The sequence below is a fragment of the Pseudorca crassidens genome, chromosome 8, assembly GCF_039906515.1.
Source record: "Pseudorca crassidens isolate mPseCra1 chromosome 8, mPseCra1.hap1, whole genome shotgun sequence".
Classification (NCBI taxonomy): Eukaryota; Metazoa; Chordata; class Mammalia; order Artiodactyla; family Delphinidae; genus Pseudorca; species Pseudorca crassidens.
In genome coordinates, this window is record NC_090303.1 from 93003256 (window position 1) to 93025056 (window position 21801).

Here is a 21801-nt window from a genome sequence, read left to right on the forward strand (position 1 = left end):
ATCAATCCTACCACCACTAAGGGCGGCAGAGAAATGAGGGAACTCGAGCCCCAGGAAGTGGGAGGACAGCAGGGCTGCTAGCCTACAAAAGGCTGAGGGGCTGGGAGTGAGCCCGCAGGGGGCCTGACGCCCTGCTCCCTGGACCCTGCCCTGCTGACATCTGGGCCAGATAATTCTTCTGGGGCTGCATATTCTGTCCTCCCCGGTTCAGGGTAGAAGGGTCCCTCCCTAACTGTGTCTGTGGATAAGGACACACGCCTGGCAGACAGATGTCTAACGTCAGCATGTGCTGGTGGTGTAGCTGTCCAACCTCTGAGCGATTCAGTCTCCTTATCGGTGAGATGTATATTAATAGTACCTATGCCACAGGCTTGTTTTGAGAAGTGAGAAAATACATGCAAAGTGCTTTGGATGGTGCACGACACCATTTATAGTAAGTATACTCTAAAAACTAGCTTCTAGATGAATGGATAAAGAAGATGTGGCACGTATATATAATGGAATATTACTCAGCCATAAAAAGAAATGAAACTGGGTCACTTGTAGAGATGTGGAGGGACCTAGAATCTGTCATACAGAGTAAAGTAAGTCAGAAAGAGAAAAACAAATATCGTATATTAACACACATATGTGGAATCTAGAAAAATGGTACAGATGAACCTATTTGCAGGGCAGGAATAGAAAGGCAGACGTAGGGAACAGACGTGTGGACACGGCAGGGAGGGGAGGGTGGGATGAATTGGGAGATTAGGTTTGACATAAATACACTACCATATGTAAAACAGATAGCTAGTGGGAACCTGCCGTATAGCACAGGGAGCTCAGCCTGGTGCTCTGTGATGGCCTAGTTGGGTGGGATGGGGGCGGGGTAGGGGCGGGAGGGAGGTCCAAGAGGGAGGGGATGTATGTATGCGTATGGCTGATTCACTTCGCTGTGTGGCAGAAACTAACACAACATTGTAAAGCAACTATATTCCAATTAAAAAAAAAAGCTAGCTTCTACCATGATTATTATTAGTGTTACTTCATTTAAAAACAGGTGAAAACAGGTTTGCAAAAAACATCTCTAGGCAAAATGAATTCTATGAAGGTACATACTTGCTGGAAAAGTTTCTAGTCTAGGAATAAACCAGAGATTGATACGAAAGAAGTTAAAACTCATCAGTTAGGTATCTTAGAGATCTATGCTAGGTGCTACAGGGAATTTCTGTATAAAGAAATATAATACATGTCTCCGCTCTTGGAGGAGATTAACATCTCAGTGGGGGACTGTATAAAAACATGACAAGTTAAACAGTAAAATCTTTAAAATAATCAGTTAAAGAGAAGGGATGTCATAAAGACTTCCACGATGAACTGTCAAGTGAGCTGTGCAGATGATAATTAAGAACTCAAAAGAAGGTGAGGAATGAACTGATTGCATATATTTATAGTTCTTCATGCTAACTTTGATAAAATGGATATATCTTAATTAATAAAGAACTACACTTCCTACTTATAACAGTTTAAATGCAAAAAGCCCATATGCTTGTTGCTCAAACATAGTTTGAGGTAAACAGTTACCGTATGACCCAGCAATTCTGCTCTAGGTTAAGTACGAAATGGAACTGAAAGCAGAAACTAACAGATACTTGCATGCTAACGTTCACTGCAGCATTATTCACAATAGCCAAAGGTGGAAACAACCTCAGTGCCCATCAGTGGATCAATGGATAAACAAAATGTGATACAGCCACACAATGGAATATTATTCAGCTATAAAAATGAATAAAGTTCTGATATATACTACAATATGGATAAGCCTTGAAAACATAACACTAAGTGAAATAAGCCAGACACAAAAGGACAGACACTGTGTGATTCCACTTATACGATGTTTCTAGAATAGGCACATTCACAGAGACAGATGCAGATCAGAGGTTACCGGGGGCTGAGGGAAGAGGAGTTGGGGAGTTACTGCCTAATGGGTACAGAGTTTCTGTCTGAGGTGAATGAAAAGTTTTGGCAATAGTGGTGATGGCTGCACACACTGTGAATGTATTTAATGTCACTGAATTGTACACTTATAAATGGTTAAAATGGCAAATTTTATTATATATGTAGTACCACAACTTAAAAAATTAATGTAATAGGCCAAAACCCATTTAACTGTACACTTTAAATGGATGAACTGTATGGCACGCAAATTCTATCTCAAGTTTTTAAAAGTCCATATGCTTATTCAGAAACAAGAAAACAGGCTTCCCTGGTGGCGCACTGATTGAGAATCCGCCTGCCAATGCAGCGGACATGGGTTTGAGCCCTGGGCTGGGAAGTTCCCACATGCCGCGGAGCAACTAAGCCCGTGCACCACAACTACTGAGCCTGCGCTCTAGAGCCCGCGAGCCGCAACTACTGAGACTGTGTGCTGCAACTACTGAAGCCCGTGGCTCTAGGGCTCGTGCGCCACAACTACTGAGCCCACGTGCCACAACTACCGAAGTCCGCGTGCCTAGAGCCCGTGCTCCGCAACAAGAGAAGCCACCGCAATGAGGAGCCTGTGCACCGCAACGAAGAGTAGCCCCCACTCTCCACAGTTAGAGAAAGCCCACGCACAGCAACGAAGACCCAACACAGCCAAAAATAGATAAATAAAATAAATTTATATATATATATATATATATAAAAGGAAGCAAATGGTATCATTGGGGAGGGGACGACTGAGATCTGGCAGAAGAACTAGAAAGTGGGGCGCCAGGGAAAGGCCCCATGCCTGGAAAGTAGGGACAAGGGCCCCAAGGGCAGCAGGAATTGTGGAAAGCTGTGAAACTGGGAGGAACCCTGAGAGGAAGGAGAGCCGCCTTAAAAAGCATAGACACGTCCTGGCTACTGTCAATAGAGCTGCAATGAATGCAGTGAGGTGGATGGACCTAGAGTCTGTCACACAGAGTGAAGTAAGTCAGAAAGAGAAAAACAAATACTGTATGCTAACACATATATATGGAATCTAAGAAAAAAAGAAAAGTCATGAAGAACCTAGGGGTAAGACGGGAATAAAGACACAGACCTACTAGAGCATGGGCTTGAGGACACAGGGAGGGGGAAGAGGTAAGCTGTGACAAAGTGAGAGAGTGGCATGGACATATATACACTACCAAATGTCAAAGAGATAGCTAGTGGGAAGCAGCCGCATAGCACAGGGAGATCAGCTCGGTGCTTTGTGACCACCTAGAGGGGTGGGATAGGGAGGGTGGGAGGGAGACACAAGAGGGAGGGGATATGGGGATATATGTATATGTATAACTGATTCACTTTGTTATAAAGCAGAAACTAACACACCATTGTAAAGCAATTATACCCCAATAAAGATGTTAAAAAAAAAAAGCATAGACAGGTGAAACCTGCAACTGCTTTCTGTGGGCGGGTGACGGAGCTGGTCTGCGAGCCACGCGGTTAAAGGAACGCCCAGCCCTCCACCTCCACCCTCCCAACCCCCCCCCACCGGCACCATCACAAAACGCTCCCCGGACCAGGGTCAGCGCCGGAGGCCATGAGCATGCAGCTCCAAGTGTCCTGCCCTTCACTCTCAGCTTCGGTCACAGCCAGTTCTGCCTGATTAAATGACACACACACACAGTGACTCATCTGGTCATCTCACAAAACGCAGAAATGTTCTGCTGCAGATGCATGGTCTGTGGGTGGCGGACCCCGCGCCAAGAACAGAGGCTGGCTGCTCCCAAATGTGTCCTGGGAGCTCGTGCTCTAGTCCTGGTGCTGCTGTCCATTTATTGGTGTGACCTCGGGCAGTGGCCTGGATATTGGGGTGACCCTGGATGTCCCTCCAGCTCTAACCTGCTATGACATCCGTTAGGGAGGGTGGCCTTAAAGGAGCCATCGTGATGGTCCCTTGAAGATTTATTATTAAAGACACTTAAAATAGGATTCGTTTTACTCCTAATTTGGAGAGAAAATAAATCCTTTTAGTAAGTGTACCTTATATGTTGACCCAGACCCAGACAATTCCTGCTGACTATATATCCTCCTTAGGTTCTGAATAGTTTAGAAAATGAGCAAATTAAACACACACACCCCCCCCACACCACTAAGTTTGGCCAAGCCGCAATAAAATTCAAGTTGGACATATTTGGAATTCTTCAATTGTAGAAATTGTGGAGAAGCTTCAGCTCAATACGAGTACGAATTCTCTGACAACTGGAATTATCTGAACATACAAGGGGCCGCTTAATGAATCAGTGAGCTTCCTGTCACTGAAGGAAAGCTTTCTGGCAAAAGTCTTGTAACAACTGACAGCTTGGTCTAGATGACCCCTCAGAATTGGGGGCCATCTCCCGACAGAAATGTTGAGGAATTCTGCATGTCAGGATCTTGTCATCTACACCAAGGAGTGTGGGAGAAAACCTCTCCGAACTCCTCATGGGTCCCATCCCTTTTATCTGATCTGGCAGTCCCCGTGCCCAAGGAGCAGAGAGGTACAACACAGTCTAATGCTGATCTACCTATCTCTTTGGATTTACACGTGACAGGTTTGGAAAAGGTGAATTCATTTGATAGCTCTGTTTTTAATCTCTTCTATTGTTAGAAATCTCTGTGCTCTACCTGATGTACTATGCAGATTAGAGAACAAATGAGAAATTGTTAAACGAGTCAGCTTAAAAAATGAGCACACAGGCTTCCCTGGTGGCACAGTAGTTAAGAATCCGCCTGCCAGGGCTTCCCTGGTGGCGCAGTGGTTGAGAGTCCACCTGCTGATGCAGGGGACACGGGTTCGTGCCCCGGTCCGGGAAGGACCCACATGCCACGGAGCGGCTGGGCCCGTGAGCCATGGCTGCTGAGCCTGCGCGTCCGGAGCCTGTGCTCCGCAACGGGAGAGGCCACAACAGTGAGAGGCCTGCGTACCGCAAAAAAAAAAAAAAGAATCCGCCTGCCAATGCAGGGGATAGGGGTTCGGGCCCGGTTCAGGAAGATCCCACATGCCGCGGACCAACTAAGCCCGTGTGCCACAACTACTGAGCTTGCACTCTAGAGCCACAACTACTGAGCCCACATGCCACAACTACTGAAGTCCCTGCGCCTAGAGCCCGTGCTCCGCAATAAGAGAAGCCACCACAATGAGAAGGCTGTGCACCGCAAGGAAGAGTAGGCCCTGCTCGCCACAACTAGAGAAAGACCGCACGCAGCAGTGAAGACCCAACGCAGCCAAAAATAAATTAAGAAAAAAAAAAAAGCTAATCACTTAGAAACTATAAAAAAAAATGAGCACACGCTTGACATTACTACTATGGGTTCTTTTGGCTCCTACGTGTCTATTCTACTGGGCTTCATCCCACTGTAGTGTCTAATTATTATTGATAGCTTATCAATTCCATTATGAATTGGTTAATGGAAGTGAGAAACAGTGATAGGAGAAGAATGAGAGATACTTGTTTAAGTGGTCTCGACAGAACATCACTTCCGAATAAAAACCAAAGCTGCCAGAGTTCATGACTGCCTTGCGTTGTGATGGCAAGAGATGATTTTCATCATTTTAAAATGATGAAAAGAAATAAGGAGCTAAGTAAAGAAATCAGCCTCAATGGAGAAAACACTGCTGGAAGATCAGACACAAATCTGTGACCCCTTCTCTGTAGGACCCTAACTGGAATGTGCTTCTGATTTCCATTTGCCAATCACCATCAATTCCGTCCTCCAAGACCTGAGTCAAAACTCATCTCCACCAATGAACTTTCCATGACTTATTTCATGCCTCTGATGCCATAATCAATGCTATATGTGAAAAATACTGCTCTTCTGTTACTATGACATTGATTACTAAACACAGGAAACGATTACTGAATGCACAACTACTGTTCAAAGTCCCCTGCATGTTTTATCCCCTCTAATCTTCACAGCAAAACTACGAGGTGAAGAATATTACAACTTTCATTTTAAGAACAACTAACTTCAGATGTGGAGAGCTTAGGTCACTTGGTTGTTCCAAGGTCACACAGCTGGTTAGGGGCAAAGTCAGGTTGGAACCAAGAGCTAGAATTCTTCTTCTTTTTCTTTTTGTGACTAAGTGTGGTCTTAGTTTATTTATTTAAAAAATTTTTATTTTATTGTGGTAAGAATATGCAACATGAGATCTACCTTCATAAAATTCTAAGTATACAATACAGTGGTGATGAGTATAGCTGTGACGCTGTACAGCAGATCTATAGAGCTTATTCATCTCAACTGAAGTGTATGCCTGTTGGTCAGTGACTCCCCATTTCCCCCTACCCACAGTCCCTGGCAACTGAGATTCCACTCTTTGATTCTGTGAATGTGACTCTTAGAGAGCTCACGTAAGAGGTTTTTTGCATACTGCACATTTTCTTCAAGGCTGAACAGTACTCTACTGTAAGCACATGCTACATTTTCTTTATCCATTCATCTGTCCATTCATCTGATGGACACTTAGGCTGTTTCCACATCTTGGCTATTGTGACTAATGCTGCAATCCACATGGGAGTGGCTACCTCTCTGAGGTCCTGATTTCCATTCTTTTGGATAAATACTCAGAAGTGGTACTGCTAGATCATATGGCAGCTCTATTTTTAATTTTTCTGAGGAACTTCCATACTGTTTTCCATAGCGGCTGCACCAATTTGTATTCCCACCAACGGCGCACAAGAGTTCCAGTGTCTCCACGTCCTCCTCGTCAACACTCGTTATCTTTTCTTTTCGATAATAGCCATCCCGACAGGTGTGAGGTGATATCTCATCGTGGTTTTGGTTTGCATTTCCCCGATCACGAATAACGTGGAGCAGTTTTCATATGGCTGTTGGCCCCGTACGTGTCTTCTGTTAAGAAACGTCGGTCCCAGTCCTTAGCCCACTTTTAAATTAGGTTGTTATTTTTTTCGCTGTTAGGTTGTCCAGAGCCTGCACTCCCTTTTAATCACTAGCTACACAGCCCCCTCCTACCCGCGAGACTGAGAACGTAAGGCAACGGAGACTGTTCCTGCTGCTTCCACCAGGGGCACAGCTGGTGACGGTGGTCTTCTCCAAGCATGGGCCATGGGGTTGTTCGCATGGACAGCTGTCCCAGCCGATGGAGGTGACAGCTCCCAAGCCGGCCACCTGCACAGGCGTGCGCACGGCTCGCTATGCTGTTCCCACTCCCTCTCCGCCCAGCTAGAAATAAATACAAGGCCGACTGCTTTTAACCAGCCCTTCACGTGAAAAGAGGGGCCAGGCGACGATGCCACCAGGCCAGTGTACTTCCGATGTATCATGTGCCTTCCAATTTAAAGTCATTAGTGAGAACCAAAAAACTCTACATTTTAAATTGGGTGCATACATTACATTCGCGTTACATTATCCACATGTTTATATCTATGTGTATGTCTCTCGACATACACACACACACATCCGTGTCACCATTACGGTCACTTTTTACATGACTACCTTCTGGAGAAATCTGCAACAGGGCCTAGAAGGAGCGAAGGGTGGCCCCAGTCCTCACGCATCACGCACAGCAGCAGGTGTTCACTCTCCCTCCACCTCCTGCGCTCCAGCCTGCGAGTCTCTCCCGATCGCGCTGGGTCCATCCGCTGGGCATGGCTCTGCCCTGTGCTTCCCAGCCGGCTCCTGCCCTCCACCCTCTGCCCGGCAGAAGGCAGGGAGGACACCACGAAGTCGCTACACGTCTGTGAAAGCTTTGTAACGTGTGGCAGTGTTAGGACAGGTGGCTGGGGACAGTCCGGTGCAGTGTCTCCTCTTCAAAACACGGCGTTTTCATAAAATGCACCCCCTTAACCACTGGGGTGTTTGTTTTTTTTTTTTAATAGATTTATTTATTTATTTATGGCTGCGTTGGGTCTTCGTTGCTGCGCGCAGGCTTTCTCTAGTTGTGGTGAGCGGGGGCTACTCTTCGTTGCGGTGCGCGGGCTTCTCATTGCGGTGGCTTCTCTTGTTGTGGAGCACGGGCTCTAGGCGCGTGGGCTTCAGTAGTTGTGGCTCGTGGGCTCTAGAGAGCAGGCTCAATAGTTGTGGTGCACGGCCTTAGTTGCTCCGCAGCATGTGGGATCTTCCCAGACCAGGGCTCGAACCCGTGTCCCCTGCATTGGCAGGCGAATTCTTAACCACTGAGCCACCAGGGAAGCCCCCCACTGGGGTGTTTTGAACGTAACCCTGTAATAAAGATGCAGTAGAGTTCCCTCGACAAAACATCCTCTGTTCATCTGTGGGGTGTAACTCAACACCGCAAAGCAACGGGCCCTCCAGATGGCGCTGCGAGTTGGGTCCTTTGCTTCTTCCCTCGACTTGACTCTGATGCCACTAGCACAGCACAATGTTGGCCTAAGTGGGTGTGTGCGCTTTTCCACTGATAAGTGGATGTTAATTTTTCAGGCTGTCTTTTGAGCAGCAGTACATCAGCTTCCTGACTGTGCCTTTTCTATAGTAATTTCTCTAGATTTTCAATTTAGTGTAAAAAAGAACATTTGGGGTCACATTTTTTTGTGCGTAAACATTTTCAGAGTGATCCCTGTTTAAAATACGTAGCGATCCTGATGAATCAATCTTCTGCTGAAGCTCACATTTTCGTCACATTAACGGTAACACACTCCCAAAGTGATGCAGAACATAGCAGTGCCCTGATGACCTAAGTCAATGAACCCCGGCTACCAGAAATAGCTAATTGAACGAACAGATGAATGAATGAGTAATGGAGACTGGGCAAAATGATTTCTAACTGATCAGCTGAAATGAGCCACTCCGGTCACACACTTTGGAAGACTGTATGATGCAGCCTCATGGCCTCTAAAAGACAGTTTCAGCACAAGGCAAGGTTGGCAGAAGGGTCTGAATAATAAGACGTGCACCCATAAACTTTCTCCAAGGAAAGTTCAAGGGAGAAAAGATAGCTTATTCAGCACGTGTGGACAGCCAAATGCTCCTCTGATCAAAGTCATTTAAATATATTTAAAATAGGACTGGTCCTACTTCCTAATCCTGGGGGACCCAGAAAAATATCTGTTTGCTATCTTTAGGCAAATTCTCTAGCCATGACCACAGGGCCCCCTCGTCCAACATCGAGAAAGAGGAGGCTGCTGGGTCTTCCTTGGCCTCCTCACTTTTTCAAATCTTCTTAAAGAATGAGAAGAGCTGACTTCTGCCCTGCCTGCTGCTAGAGCCCCAGCACTCTGACCAATCAATGCCTCGCCCCAGTCAGGGCTCAGTGAACGTACCCTGGACTCTCCCACTGCCCTGGCCTGGTGCCCTGCACACGGTGGGTGTGACCATGGGTGTGGGCATGGTGGTGGTCAGAGGAAGCACAAGACACAATTTATAATGTGTTGAATTAATGACTGAAGAGAAATCAATTATTTTTGCCGGTAATAAAGACTGCCATTTCCTCAATGTCACAGAACCTGAATCCTAATTCTGCTACTTAGAACTTTGTCAATCTGGGTGAGTCACCTACCTTTCTTGGGCCTCAGTTTTCTCATCTATCAAATGGGACTACAACTACTGGCCTTGTATATTCCATCGAATGATGCACAGAAAGTGCAGGTGGGAACACCTGGGGAATGTTTGTTACGACTCCCCTCCTCCCTAATTCACTCGCCCCCAGCCTGCCCCTCACGCTCTGGAGTCCTCCTTACAAGAGGAATTGCTGACCGTCCACCTAACCTGGCAACGAACAGTGCCACATACTGGGGGGCAGGAATGATAATTTTGCTTTGGCATTCTTCTGAAAATTCTAGGCAATTATCAGCTGGTCCCAGAGATTTAGTGACAAGCTTAGTCCTAAAAAAGGTGGATTTACCATTATTTGTCTCACGTCGGCTCTAAAAGACGCTGCCATGTGGTCCGTGCTCACCACCCCTGTGAGCATCACCCCCCCCACCCCGCTCTCTGGCTGCTGTGTTGAGGCTGAGTCACGTGATGGGGAGCGATCGGCATTTCAGGCAGAGTTACAGGGCTAGCACTGGGGGTGGGCCGCAAATAGGAAATGCGGTCAGGGACACAGAAGATCAGAATCGAGGTGCTCACAGCTGGGAGAAATCAGGTTTGGGAACAAGAACGGTTAGGGTCTAGGAGGGAAGTCTCCACGGTTCACACTGGAGCACTGACAGGTAGAGAAGCTTCCAGCTGGAGGGCTGCACCTGGGGGCACGTCCTTGTTTTCCCAGGACTGATGCTTTCCCACCAGCTCCTCAGCAGCTCCTCGCAAAGCTGGCCACGCCCACCTAAGGAGAGACCCTCAAATCTCCCTTTCCAATCTGAAGTCCCTTCTTTCCTTGCCTCCCGCTTCTTCTCGCTGATCAGCGGCCCCACGTGCTCTTGATCCCTTCCGCCCACCTCTGAGGCTCCGCCCAACACCTATCTCGCTGGAATTTGCAGTCTCACCTCCTCTACCCACTGTCCACACCCATCAGGACCTTTGACCTTGGAAAGCCTCCTCTCCCCTGCTACTTCCTCAAGCTACTTCCCCCTTGAATCCCCACAGGCCTCTGCTAGTTTCTAGGGGGCTGACATTCTGTTTCATGTTATGATGATTTGCAAGCGTCTTACCGAGCTTATTACCCTGCAAACCTCCTGAGGACAGAGGCTGTCTACCTTATTTATGTAGCACCTGTGGTTCTGACTGTAATATCTTACCAGTGGGGCCAATAGATATTTACTGTGTTAAAGTTTGCCATAATTCTGATATCTAAGAACGAGTAATCGTATTTCCCCGTTTCTTTTCTCATTACAAAATGCAGTCACATTAACGTGGTCACATTACACGGTGGGTTCGCTATGAATAAAATAGCTACTGGTTTCTGTTTGATCCTCCTCAGACTCAAATACACTTTCCTGTCTTCCTGGGTCCTAAAACATTCCTTTAAGGATCATTTGATCCCTCCAGAAAACACTATCATCCCATTCTGTGCGCCTCCCCTCACACCTGTGCGCTGCCGACACCCGTCTCGATTACGCACTGGCCTCAGCCTGCAGCTTCCCCCATTTGGCGGAACCTCTCTGTTGCGTTGCGTTCCCCTGGGCAGGCAGGCCGTCCCCTGCGCTTTCCACTGTATGAAGCTCTGGTACTCAGCAGCCCACTGTCGCTGTCTGTGGTTGTCGCTTACACATGCACCTGGCAGTCAGCTCCTTCCCTGCTCTCCCCTACGTCTTGACTCACTCGTGAAGTCACCAAGGTCCTCACATGCTGTCAAGTACCCCAGTTCTCTTCTTTCTGGGCCCTGGAGCTGCTGCGGAAGCAGCCTGTGCTTTGGCTCGCTTTGCGCTCACGGCCCCGGCAGCGGCCTGACAGGTGGAGAGATGGCTCTCTCATCCTCCTTCTCCTCAGACCCACTATTCAATTCTCTCTGGAGCACAGAGGTCGAGATTCTGTGTCAATTCAAATGTCAAAATGATATTCCAATCTAGTCAGTTGTCGGATTTTAAAATCACCTTTTCCAGTTGTGGCAAAGGGCTGTGGAGGTTTCTGGTCCTTCTTGTGCCTGATGCTACAGATGTGTGCACCAGCTGCTCCAGGCCAGGGGCAGGGCCGGCGCCGGAGCCGGGAGGAGCCTTCCTCTTTGGGAAGGGCCTGCGAGGCACGCGGCACTGGGCAGGATGGGGTATTGACTCAACTTGGGACTGTCCTCCAAAAGGAAACTGAGCCCAGTTCTGGAACAGGCAGCCTGGGAATGGAGCACTGAGCCCCATCCCCCCGGCCCCGTGGCCCCTCTAGCGCCTGGCCCAATGCTAGGACCAGAAATGCTCCGCGATATGCTTCTCTGAGACACACTGAAGCCTAGGCTGGGCCACTAAAGAGGACACTGGAATGAAAGATACACTAGCCCTATCTTGAGAAGATAAGACACTGAGTTCATTATAAAGATGGGAACGGGATGCCCCATGCAGGAAGAAATAGCTGTAGTGAGAATGTCTGAATCAGTCTATCTGCATATCTTGTAATGATTTTAAGTGTAGGAATTTATTATCTAATCAAAAGGATCTGTGATTATAATCAGGGACATTGTATCCAATCAGGAATTAGTAATTCGGGCCTAACTGTGAATGTTAAGCTTCACATCAGGTCATGGGATGTGCGCCGACTGGCAGCGTGGGGCAGGCCTCCCTTCCCAGGTCCTGGGTCCCAAAGGGAGGAGCCAGCAGGTTGGGACTGTGAGACTTTGGATCTACAAGGTCCCGAGGCAAGGGGGTGCTGAAGGCCAGGGGACCGACCGTTCAGAGGGGCAAGTTCCAGGGGATCATCAGACAGCCCAAGCTCACACCGCACTCCGCTGCAGTCTGGCTGGAAAGTGTAGAGAAGAGGCTCTGGCACTAGGGTGAACCGTCTCGCAAATATAATAAATATTTCTTCCCTCTCCCCAGGAAGCATATAGAGAGTGAAATGAGTTCTTACTGCTTTGGAATAAACAGCAATGCTCTCTGGGTGAAGAGCCAACTGGCAGTTCAATAGACGGGGTTAATCAGACACAGGAAACTTTCTGATTAATTGGACAATTACCTCAAATTCTGAGAGAGCCAAGGCAGTGTTAGAGAAACAGCCTGACCAACTAGGAATAAATTCAATAGCCCGAGGCAGAGATTTTTAGCGCACGAGGCTCGAAATACACTGGCACCGTGTGCCTGATTTTTATGGCCTCACGTCCCCCAAGGGTAAAGGGCCTGTGACTATTTTTTAAGACCAAAGTGACTCAAAATCATTTCGGCTTTCAACAATTATGGAAAATCTGTTTGACATTCCCTTGAAATCACCTTAGGGCTCCAGGACACGGCAAAGCCAAAATTCAGGGGCCGGGAGAGAGGGGTCATCACGCTGGACGATGCAAGGTGGTCCAGATCCACCGTAACTGTCTCCGTGCGAGACGGAAACGCAACTCCGCTCCCTCCTGGAGTCTGAAGGTGGCACAGCCTCACCTGGCGGGGGCATGCTTCTGCTCCTCCTCTTCATCCGTGTCGCTGCTGATGGTGATGACGCTGACCGTGGGGCTGGGGGTGTCAGGAATGACTATCGTCTGCCGCTGCCGCTCCCTGGTGGTGCTGGAGGCCCCGTCGCCCCAGCCGCACGTGACGGAGGAGCTGCAGGCCGGGCTGCTATGCACCAGGGCGCAGCGCGGAGGCGTGTTCTCCTTGACACGCTTGGACCGCTGCGGGGAGCTGACGGCCTGAGAGGAGGACACCTCACAGGTGGAGACGTTTCTGGAACGACAAAGCCACACACGCTCACGGAGAGGGTCAGACCCGGCAGCTCCTTCCGAGGGGCTCAACTGTCTAGAAACACCAGCTTTGCCAAGTCTCCATAAAACAGGCAGAGGACCAGGGCACTCAGACCTAATGTGACTGCAGAAGCGGCTGCCTGTGGAGCTCTCTCTTCCAGTTAGCTGCGACACGGACGGGGGCAGCAGCCTGGTCTTCTCTGGGCTCTGGCCTGGCCCCCTGCACCCGCCCCCAGCGGGACAAAGGGAGTAGTCAGGGCTCTCAGGAGAGGGCACAGGGCTGTGACCCAGGACTGGGCTGGTCTTGTGGGGGCAGACGTAACGCCCAGGATTTCAGGAGTGTCTGCCCCAATGCGGCCCCCTGTCTTCAGGGTCGAGGCCCAACTCCCTGAGCTCAATCTGGTCATCCTCCCCAATGTATTTAGCTCTTGTTTGAGAGGTGGAAGAAAAGGTATCTGCACAGAAAGCTTTAGTTTCCTTGCTAATGGCTGGTTTACCACTGATTAAACTAAAACACTCACTTCCTAAGAGTTCCTGGATCTAAAGGATCTAATGTTAAAGTTTAGCTTTCCCTTCTTCCTCCTTTTATGGACATGACCATAAAAGTATCTGTGTGGGTATAATTTTTCAAAGAACGATTTTTTTGGATTTTGACACATGGGCATCACAGGAACCTTACCAGTCTGTTTCAATTGCAATGAAAAATCAGGAAAAATGCAAGAGGAAAAGGTATGCTTAAAAAGGGACCTTTTAATCTTGATTTTGATCAACTCAAAATTACTTATCAAATCAGCCAATGTAGTTTCTGGTAACTTTGGAGAAAAAAATACCTTACCTTTTCCCCTCCCCATCAACCCTTGCTGACCTTGGTCCTATCTGTACAGTGAGATCAAAGCCAGCCTATGATGAAACTTAAGACTGTGATATGTCCTTAGAGATTCTAGCATCTTCTAGCTAAAGGGATGGCAATAAAGATGAAAATAATTCCATAAAGGCAGATCTATTTAATTTTCTATTTAGTTGATATCAGATATGTTGCTTGTTCCTTCTGGGGGGCTTGTAATAAGAAGTGTTACTGATAAGATTGTTCCATTCTTTGTACTTACCACAGAACTATGTATTTGTTATTACTAATACGTTACAATTTTGAGATTATGTTTTCACTACTCGAGCAGTTAAAATACGGTCCATTTGGTGTTGTTAAAGAAGAGTATGTCTGATGGTACTACCTGACAGGGGAAAGCCTTCTGGTCTTCCCAACTGTTAATGCCTAAGGCACTGGTCTTAAAAATAGGAAAACACCTAATTTTCACTATAGTCATACTGATCTTGAAATGCACTGGCAATGAGCCTTCCTGAAGGCAGCTGGGTGGTGAGGAGGCAAGAAAGAGGGACTTGCCAGCAGGTCAGAGGCCAAGGGTTCTTCCTGCCCCTACCTGGCCAAGGTGAGCTACAAGGAGGCTAAACCCCACCTCCCGGCCAGACCAGGGTTCTGGCGACCACCTACCAGGGCGAGCATGACAGCACGTGAGGATCGAGACAGTGGCTTCTGTTCCCACCCAATCTAACAAAGACACAGGTGTGCTGTCACAGGGCTGCCACGCAAAAGCATTCTGAAAGCCTGCCACTGATCTGACGTGAATTTCCCTAAGTTGTCAGAAACATCCAAATAAGAATCTTGTTCGGGAAGGATGACAACTTAAGGAAGTCAGCTCTTGGATTCGTTTTCAAGTGAAAAAGAATGAAAAAACGTGGGCCTAATTTCTGGCACCTTCCTATACAAGTAGAAAACCAAAATTCACTAGACATTTCCTATACTAGACTTCTCTTGATTAGCCTATTCCAAATAAGCAATTACGTACCTCCCAGCCAGTGCCACTGGAGAGAGATGCAGGAAAAACTCTGCACCCACACAATCTTGATTTTCTTGTTTGTTCGTTTGTTTGGAAATCTCTATTTTTTTTAAAAATTAAAAAAAATTTTTTTTTGGAAATCTCTATTTTTTAAGTCAGGTCTCTTGAGGTATTTACGTACGGTGGAAGACATCCTTTTGAAGTGTCTGATGAGTTCTGACAGATATACAGTCAGGTAACCCCCGTCACGATCCAGATATAGAACTCTGTCATCACCTTGAAAAATTCCCTTATGCTCTTTCCTTGTCAATCCTCTCCTCTCCAACCCTAGTCCCTGGCAGCTCCTGATCTGATCTCTGTCCCTATAGTTTAACCTTTTCCAAAATACCTTATCAATGGAATTAAACAGCACATGACCTTTGTCAATCTTGATTTTTAAGAGTTCATGGAGATGAAACTGGATTTAAAGGAAATGGGAAAGATTATTGTTCTGCTGGTTAGTGTCTAGGATTAACCAAAGTTACTGCTTATATTTAAGCAAGTAGCTAAATGAGTTAAATTTCTGACCTTAGATTTCAGAGAAAGCACATTTCTGTACTACCTTTTTTTTTTTTGGCTGCACCGGAAGCCGGATCTTAGTTCCCGGACCAGGGATTGACAGGGCGGCCATGGCAGTGAAAGCACGAAGTCCTAACCACTGGACTGCCAGGGAATTCCCTCTACTACTTCTAAATAAAGTTATTATGGTTTTGAAAATGCAACTTCAGAGGTCAGCCTGAGCGTTTTCTAGAGAAGTGGAGAACTGCTCAAGGCCCAGACACTGAACACTGTGGTCCCAGGCCCCCAACCTTTGGGTGCTGGCAGGGTCAGCACTCAGACCTCAGAATGAGTGCCTCCTTCAAACCCTAGTGCTCCCCACATGGTCTAGCAAATTCTACCGGCCGCTTCCTGTCCCACTCCAGGGATCCAGGTCTTTAACTTCCAAGCTCCTCGAGGTCTCCTTCCTACAGGGATAGACTCTTTCACCACCTACCTCGCAGAGGACTGGTGCTGCTTACTCTTCCGGGAGGAAGTGGTGCTGGTAGGTTGCTGCCGCATCACGTGGGCCACGCCCACATTTAAGGGTTGAGCTGCTGGAAGGGTCACATGACCAGTCAATAGCGCCGGCTGCTGCATGATGGGATTGTAATGGCTGCCGTGAGCATGCGTGTTCCTAAAAGAAAGATGGGAAAACAGGCTCTTTACTGGTTTTATAGCAACAGAACTCATTTATAAGATAAAGTTCCCTCCCCAATTAAAAGCCAAACTAAAACCGAAAGGTGGGTCTCTCACTACCCGGAGAGTTGTTGAAGGGAGGAGCCACCCCAGGTGACTTCAACAGGTAAGTTTCCCTGGTGCAGTAACATTTAAGTGGTAGGGACACAACTAGGTGAGTGAGAAAGAGGGCATTTCAAGCGGGGAGAATGCCAAGTAGGCAGACTCAGCTTAAGTTCTGGGGAGAGAAAACAAATATTCCCTCCAGCTTTTCAAGTCCCTGAATAGGTGACCGTGCTGTGTACTTTATTTTAGAATTTACCAAGTGCCTTCAGTGGGTGATTCCACTCTGTGAGGGAGGCAGGATATCTTAGTAATACCACTTTATAAGGGAGGATATTGTAGTTTATGTGAAAAACAAACTTCGAAGACTGGGCGCCGTATGTTTCTGGCGTTCGGAAGTGTTAACACTTTAGAATTTTCTCAGCGGCCAGCACAATGCTCGGGCGTGTAGCAGCTGATTAATGAGTTACACGCTTCCTGAATGAACAATTAGATTAACTGAAGGTTGACTAGACATGCACAGAGTTTGGTACTAAGTGAAAATTACTAACGTCAGGCACATGCTGATAAGAAACACTGCCAGCCATTATCCTGAAAATGGGTTATATGGGATCTGGGTTGTGTGGCACTCAAAGGCTTGTTTTCCCACAGAAATATTAAGAGTAGTGATGAATTAAGAGAATTGCCCATAAAAACCCATTTAATACATAATAAAATGAAAAGGTATAGAATTCATCTGAATTTTTAAAATATTATGAAATTTATCTTTGAAACTTAGGGAGAAAGATGAATAGGAAAAAAAGAAGTAGGGAGACACTTTTGTAGAGATTTTGATAGTCTTTTGGACATTTCCATGAACTTTAGAAACTGATGTTGTAGCTTCTTTACTTTCTTGCTATTTCATCTACAGACATGGCACTCTTTTTCCTCTGATACAGGTCTAGCACTGGTACTTCTCTTTTGTTTATTAGCCATGATCACAGACATTCTTTGGACCACACATGAAATGGAGAAGAGACTGAAAAGAAACTGTGTTGCCTTTAGGTGTCTTCTGTGGTCACCAGATCAGAGATGAGGAGGGATGAGGGATAAGAAAATATGCATGAGTGAGTGAGTATGTGAGTATTGCTGAAATTCAATGAGCTAGAAATGCTGAAAGACAAAGGAAAGAAGGAGTACAGTGTACGTGTGGTCTTTTAGGAGAAGAAGGGGTGAGGAGAAAAACACAACTGGTCAAACAGCTTTCCACTTGGTTGCTGTTCCTAATGAGCTGAAGAGGGAAGGTGGTCTTGCTGAGCATGAACCAGTGGGGATGGGGGAAGGGCAGATAACAGATCTATTTACTGCCTGTCATGTACCAGGCGCTGGTAGGGTAGGTTAAATTCAGTCAAGTGCTTTGTTTCTTTATCTTAAATTTAAACCTCCCAACGATCCTATGAATAGGCGAATATCCCCGCTTTACTGAAGAAGCACCAAGGCCCATACAGGTTAAGTAACTTTTCCCAGGTCCTGCAGGGCCAGACATGACCCCAGTTTTACCTGGTTTGAAAATGCTGCCAATGAGTGGGGGGAGATGTAGGGAGGGTGCTGTCAATGGGAAGTGAATGGGGCTGTGATAAGCAGCCCGTGTTCCTCTCTTCTTCTTACTAAATTAAATTAGAATTAGTACATTAGTAATTAGAAAATTAACTGGCAGAACAGAGGAAGCTGCAGTTGAGGCTGGACTGGGGGCCTGCCTCTCCACCTCTCGACCTTTTGTCCAGAGCTCTTCGTTCACAGTAGCCTTTCAGGGCAGAAAAGGAGCTGTCAGGAGGCTCCACGGCTGGTATGGAGGCTGGCAAGAGGGTGAGGGGTGCGACCTGCCCTGCTGTTTGGGCTGAAAGAGAGACAGTGCAAGGGGCCACAGGAAGCTGGGGACAACTTGGGGGCTGCCATTTGGTTCTGCACTGGTGCAGCGGGGCATGGTGGTGGTGTTGGCGTGGGGTGGGTGGCAGGTACAAGGAAAAGTGGAAAGCGGCCATAAAAACAACGGAGCGACGTGTCAGTGATGAAGCTGGCGAGCGGGATGGGGTGGGGGGCTCTGGAAACAGATGCAGGGGGTGTGGCATGCTGGTGGCTGTCAGCTGGTTGCCTCTGGGGTCTGCGGAAAGTGCACTTGGATCTCGAAGATATGACTATCAACCGAAGAGACACACTCAGCAAACACACCAGAGTTTACCATCCCAAATAAAGCCCTTTCTGTCAAGCCTCCCCCTGGGAGGTCTGCGATGACTCCAGTGTGCTCGCGTCTCAGAACACCTCGAGAACACTTTCCGGAATTGCATAGGAGCCCCGGGGACTCTATTCCGCATCCTTTCGCTGGTGACACATCTTTGTTTTCTGGGAGTGGAATTTAATTCTGAGAAACAACCAAAAAATCGTCCCATGCCAAGTCTGGTGAATTACACTGGTGATCAAATAATGGAACTGAATTTTGGGTTGAAAATGACAACTGACCATAATGTAATGAAGCTGATTTTCTAGTGTCCTGGTACACATTTATTTAAAAATAACCTCTCATTACACTGTAGTCTATTCCACCTAATAATCTTTTTAATTTAAAAAGCAGGGGATTCTGGTACAGGCCAGCCCAGCAGCTCTCTGGGTCAGTGGTAGATGTGCCTCCCATCCCAGACATGCCTGCTGCCTTGCTTACCTCCAGTCCGCCAACTGCTGGGTGCCGGCCATGGTCTCGGGAATCACAGTCGCGTGCTGCACCGACGTGTGCGTGGCCACCCCAGTCAGCTGCTGCCACGCCGGGGGAAGCAGGATCTGCTGGGTCCCACTTGGCCAGGCCTGCTGTAGGACAGAGGACGTTTGCTGTCACCGTGTCTGTTAGTCATAAAATCAATCTGCATGAGTCAAGCACTTACTTTGTGCCCAGAGTTGTGCTCGACCCTGTGATAGGTGTGAAAGTGGAGACCTGCTCTTCGGCCTCAAAATCCAGGGGAGATAAAATCAGCACATGGGATGTCAACAGAAGATAATAAGGATATGGGCAAAGAACTGTATGGAAGCAATTCATTCACATTGAAGAATGATTTATTTATAAATTTGCTCTAATGAACAAAGCTTACAATTTCCAAGAGTTCATTTATTGATTTATTCTGTCACACAATTACGTGCGAGAGACTGAGGTAGTTGAATTGGGCCATACAAGGGTAACTTCTTGCCCTCAAGAAGTTTTCTGTCTAGTATCCTTTATTTAATATTTTGCCTTGTGTTTATCAGCTAGAATCTAGAGGTCCAACTTGTGTTATCTTCTGAATCTAAGTTAACATAATTCTGAGGGATACTTGCCTGCAACTGAGGGCAGGCGAGTGTGACGTACAATCCTTAGCTGGGACCTTAAGCTTACCTGAGAATTACCTTGACTTTTCCTCAAAGCAAAAATGAGACAGTGGGGGAGTTGCAGCTTGATTCTTCGTAAATATTAAGCGTTTTCTAAGAAGTCTAAAACGAACTTTCTTGATTCCTCCTTGAACACACTTACACGTGTGCGTGCACGTGCGTGTATTGTGTTTTGAGCTCTCTGCATCTACAGTCACTATTCTGCTTGCCTTTGGTTATTAAATGATTCACAATGAACACAGCTGTCCAAAGCTGGACACTTGAAGGAACACCACTAAGGTAAAATTCCTCTTGGGCAGATCAAGGACTTAAAAGCTTTGGGATCTTAGTTATATCTCTCTCTCCATTGGGATGGAGATGACTGACACTGGGTAATTAATATAATGTAGTGCTCCACAAACTGTGCATGTGTTCAATATGTGTGTTTTGGCTCACACGTACAAACAAGCACTTCTGGAAGTGGATTACAAATTTGAGTCAAGGCTTAATAAGCAGTGATGTGTATAAAGTGATACAGCCGCAGTTCAGACCTGAGTGGATCGTTCACCAGGTCTATCCTGTCATCTCTGTGGCAGATGAGACCCAGTGAAATCTCTTATACCTTGTCGATATTGCCTGTTTGCTTATTGATCTTTTTTGATAGAGGCAGAAAGCTCAGGGACCACAGATAAAACAGTAAATGCTTAATAAATGTCTGTTGATGAAATGAAGGAAGCAGTTCTACCGAGGCAAGTAACTATACTTAACTGTATTTCAGGTTTACTGAATTCAAACACAGTGAGCAGAAAAATAATTTAATTGAAACAGTTATGAGCTCAAAAGCTTAAATGAATAACAGTTTCACTGGCAGTAAGATTTCTACTGATTTTGCCTGGAACTTATTTCAGATCTCATAAAAAGTTTGACTAATGTCATTTTAAAATAATACATCTTGACATCAAGCTAAGGACATTATTTTTTCCCTATTTCCCTAAAATGAATGTTAACATTTTACTTCAAAGGGAGATATTTTTGTACCTCTATCACTGATTGGTGTGTTCAGCTCATTTCAGACAACACTTCATCAGATATTTCTATAATTTATTACTACCTTATAATTTATAAGGTTGGCGCTGATATTTCTGGATGCATACCGTGTGCCAAGCATAGAACTAAGACCATAAATAGATTTTCTGACTTGCTCTTAAGACCAATCCTGTGAGGCAGGGACTGTTTCCCCCTCCCTTTTCTCAAATGAGTAAACTGAAACACAGAGAAGTTAAATAGCTTGCCTGGAAATATGGTAAATTAAACATACATTTACTGCTCTCCCTCTTTAAGCTCAACTAAAATGACAGTGAAGGAATGAAAAAAATATATAGAGCCATAGGACAAAGAGAACAGGAAGTGACAATATCAGTTAACAAAATTTTAGAAGCTGTTAACCAGAAGGGCGATTACTGAGTTCACAGACTGAAGGAATCTAAGGACCAGTCTGTATATTAAACTATGAGATGCCTTCACCCCCAGATCCCTGGTATGTAGAATTATTACCCGGCCTCCCCAGTCTCAAAGCAGGAGCCTGGAGCATTCTCTCTAGGGAAACTGACTATTCCAAGAGAAAAAAGTATAGATACATTTGACGAGAGGGGATCTGCCAATGAAAATGCTGAGCTCACTCCTTACTGGTCTATACAGAAGCCCACATTCAGCTATGGAGAAGTCCACCGCCCTGCCCCTGAAGCTCTCCAGTTATTTCAGTGCTTCAGTCTTAGATATGAATGAACAGCCAGGGATCGCCAGATTTTAAAGGAAGCTTCTAAGATGAAAGACACTAAGACAAAAAAATGAAACTCAGAGGATACAACAACAGTGTAGGAATCAGAAGAAAATTTCAAAAAAATATGTAATTAGTGTCCTCATAGAGGTAAAAAAAATCTCTATATATATATCTCCATGAAACAAGATCATGTATAAGAAGATATACCTATATTCAGAGAACGAGAAAGAACTCTTGGAAATGAGACCTATGACAACAGAAATTAACGATTCCATAGAGTT

The 21801-nt window shown here is 46.3% G+C and overlaps 1 protein-coding gene across 1 annotated transcript in view; it reads right to left on the reverse strand.

The window, feature by feature from the left end:
- HIPK2 (homeodomain interacting protein kinase 2) overlaps window positions 1-21801 on the reverse strand; it is a 204685-nt gene that overhangs the window by 25827 nt on the left and 157057 nt on the right. The window contains exons 10-12 of the mRNA XM_067747155.1: window positions 19067-19209; window positions 16088-16267; window positions 12903-13184 (exon numbers count right to left, since the gene is read on the reverse strand). Coding sequence (XP_067603256.1) covers window positions 12903-13184; window positions 16088-16267; window positions 19067-19209 — 605 coding nt within the window. The remainder of the gene's footprint in view (window positions 1-12902; window positions 13185-16087; window positions 16268-19066; window positions 19210-21801) is intronic.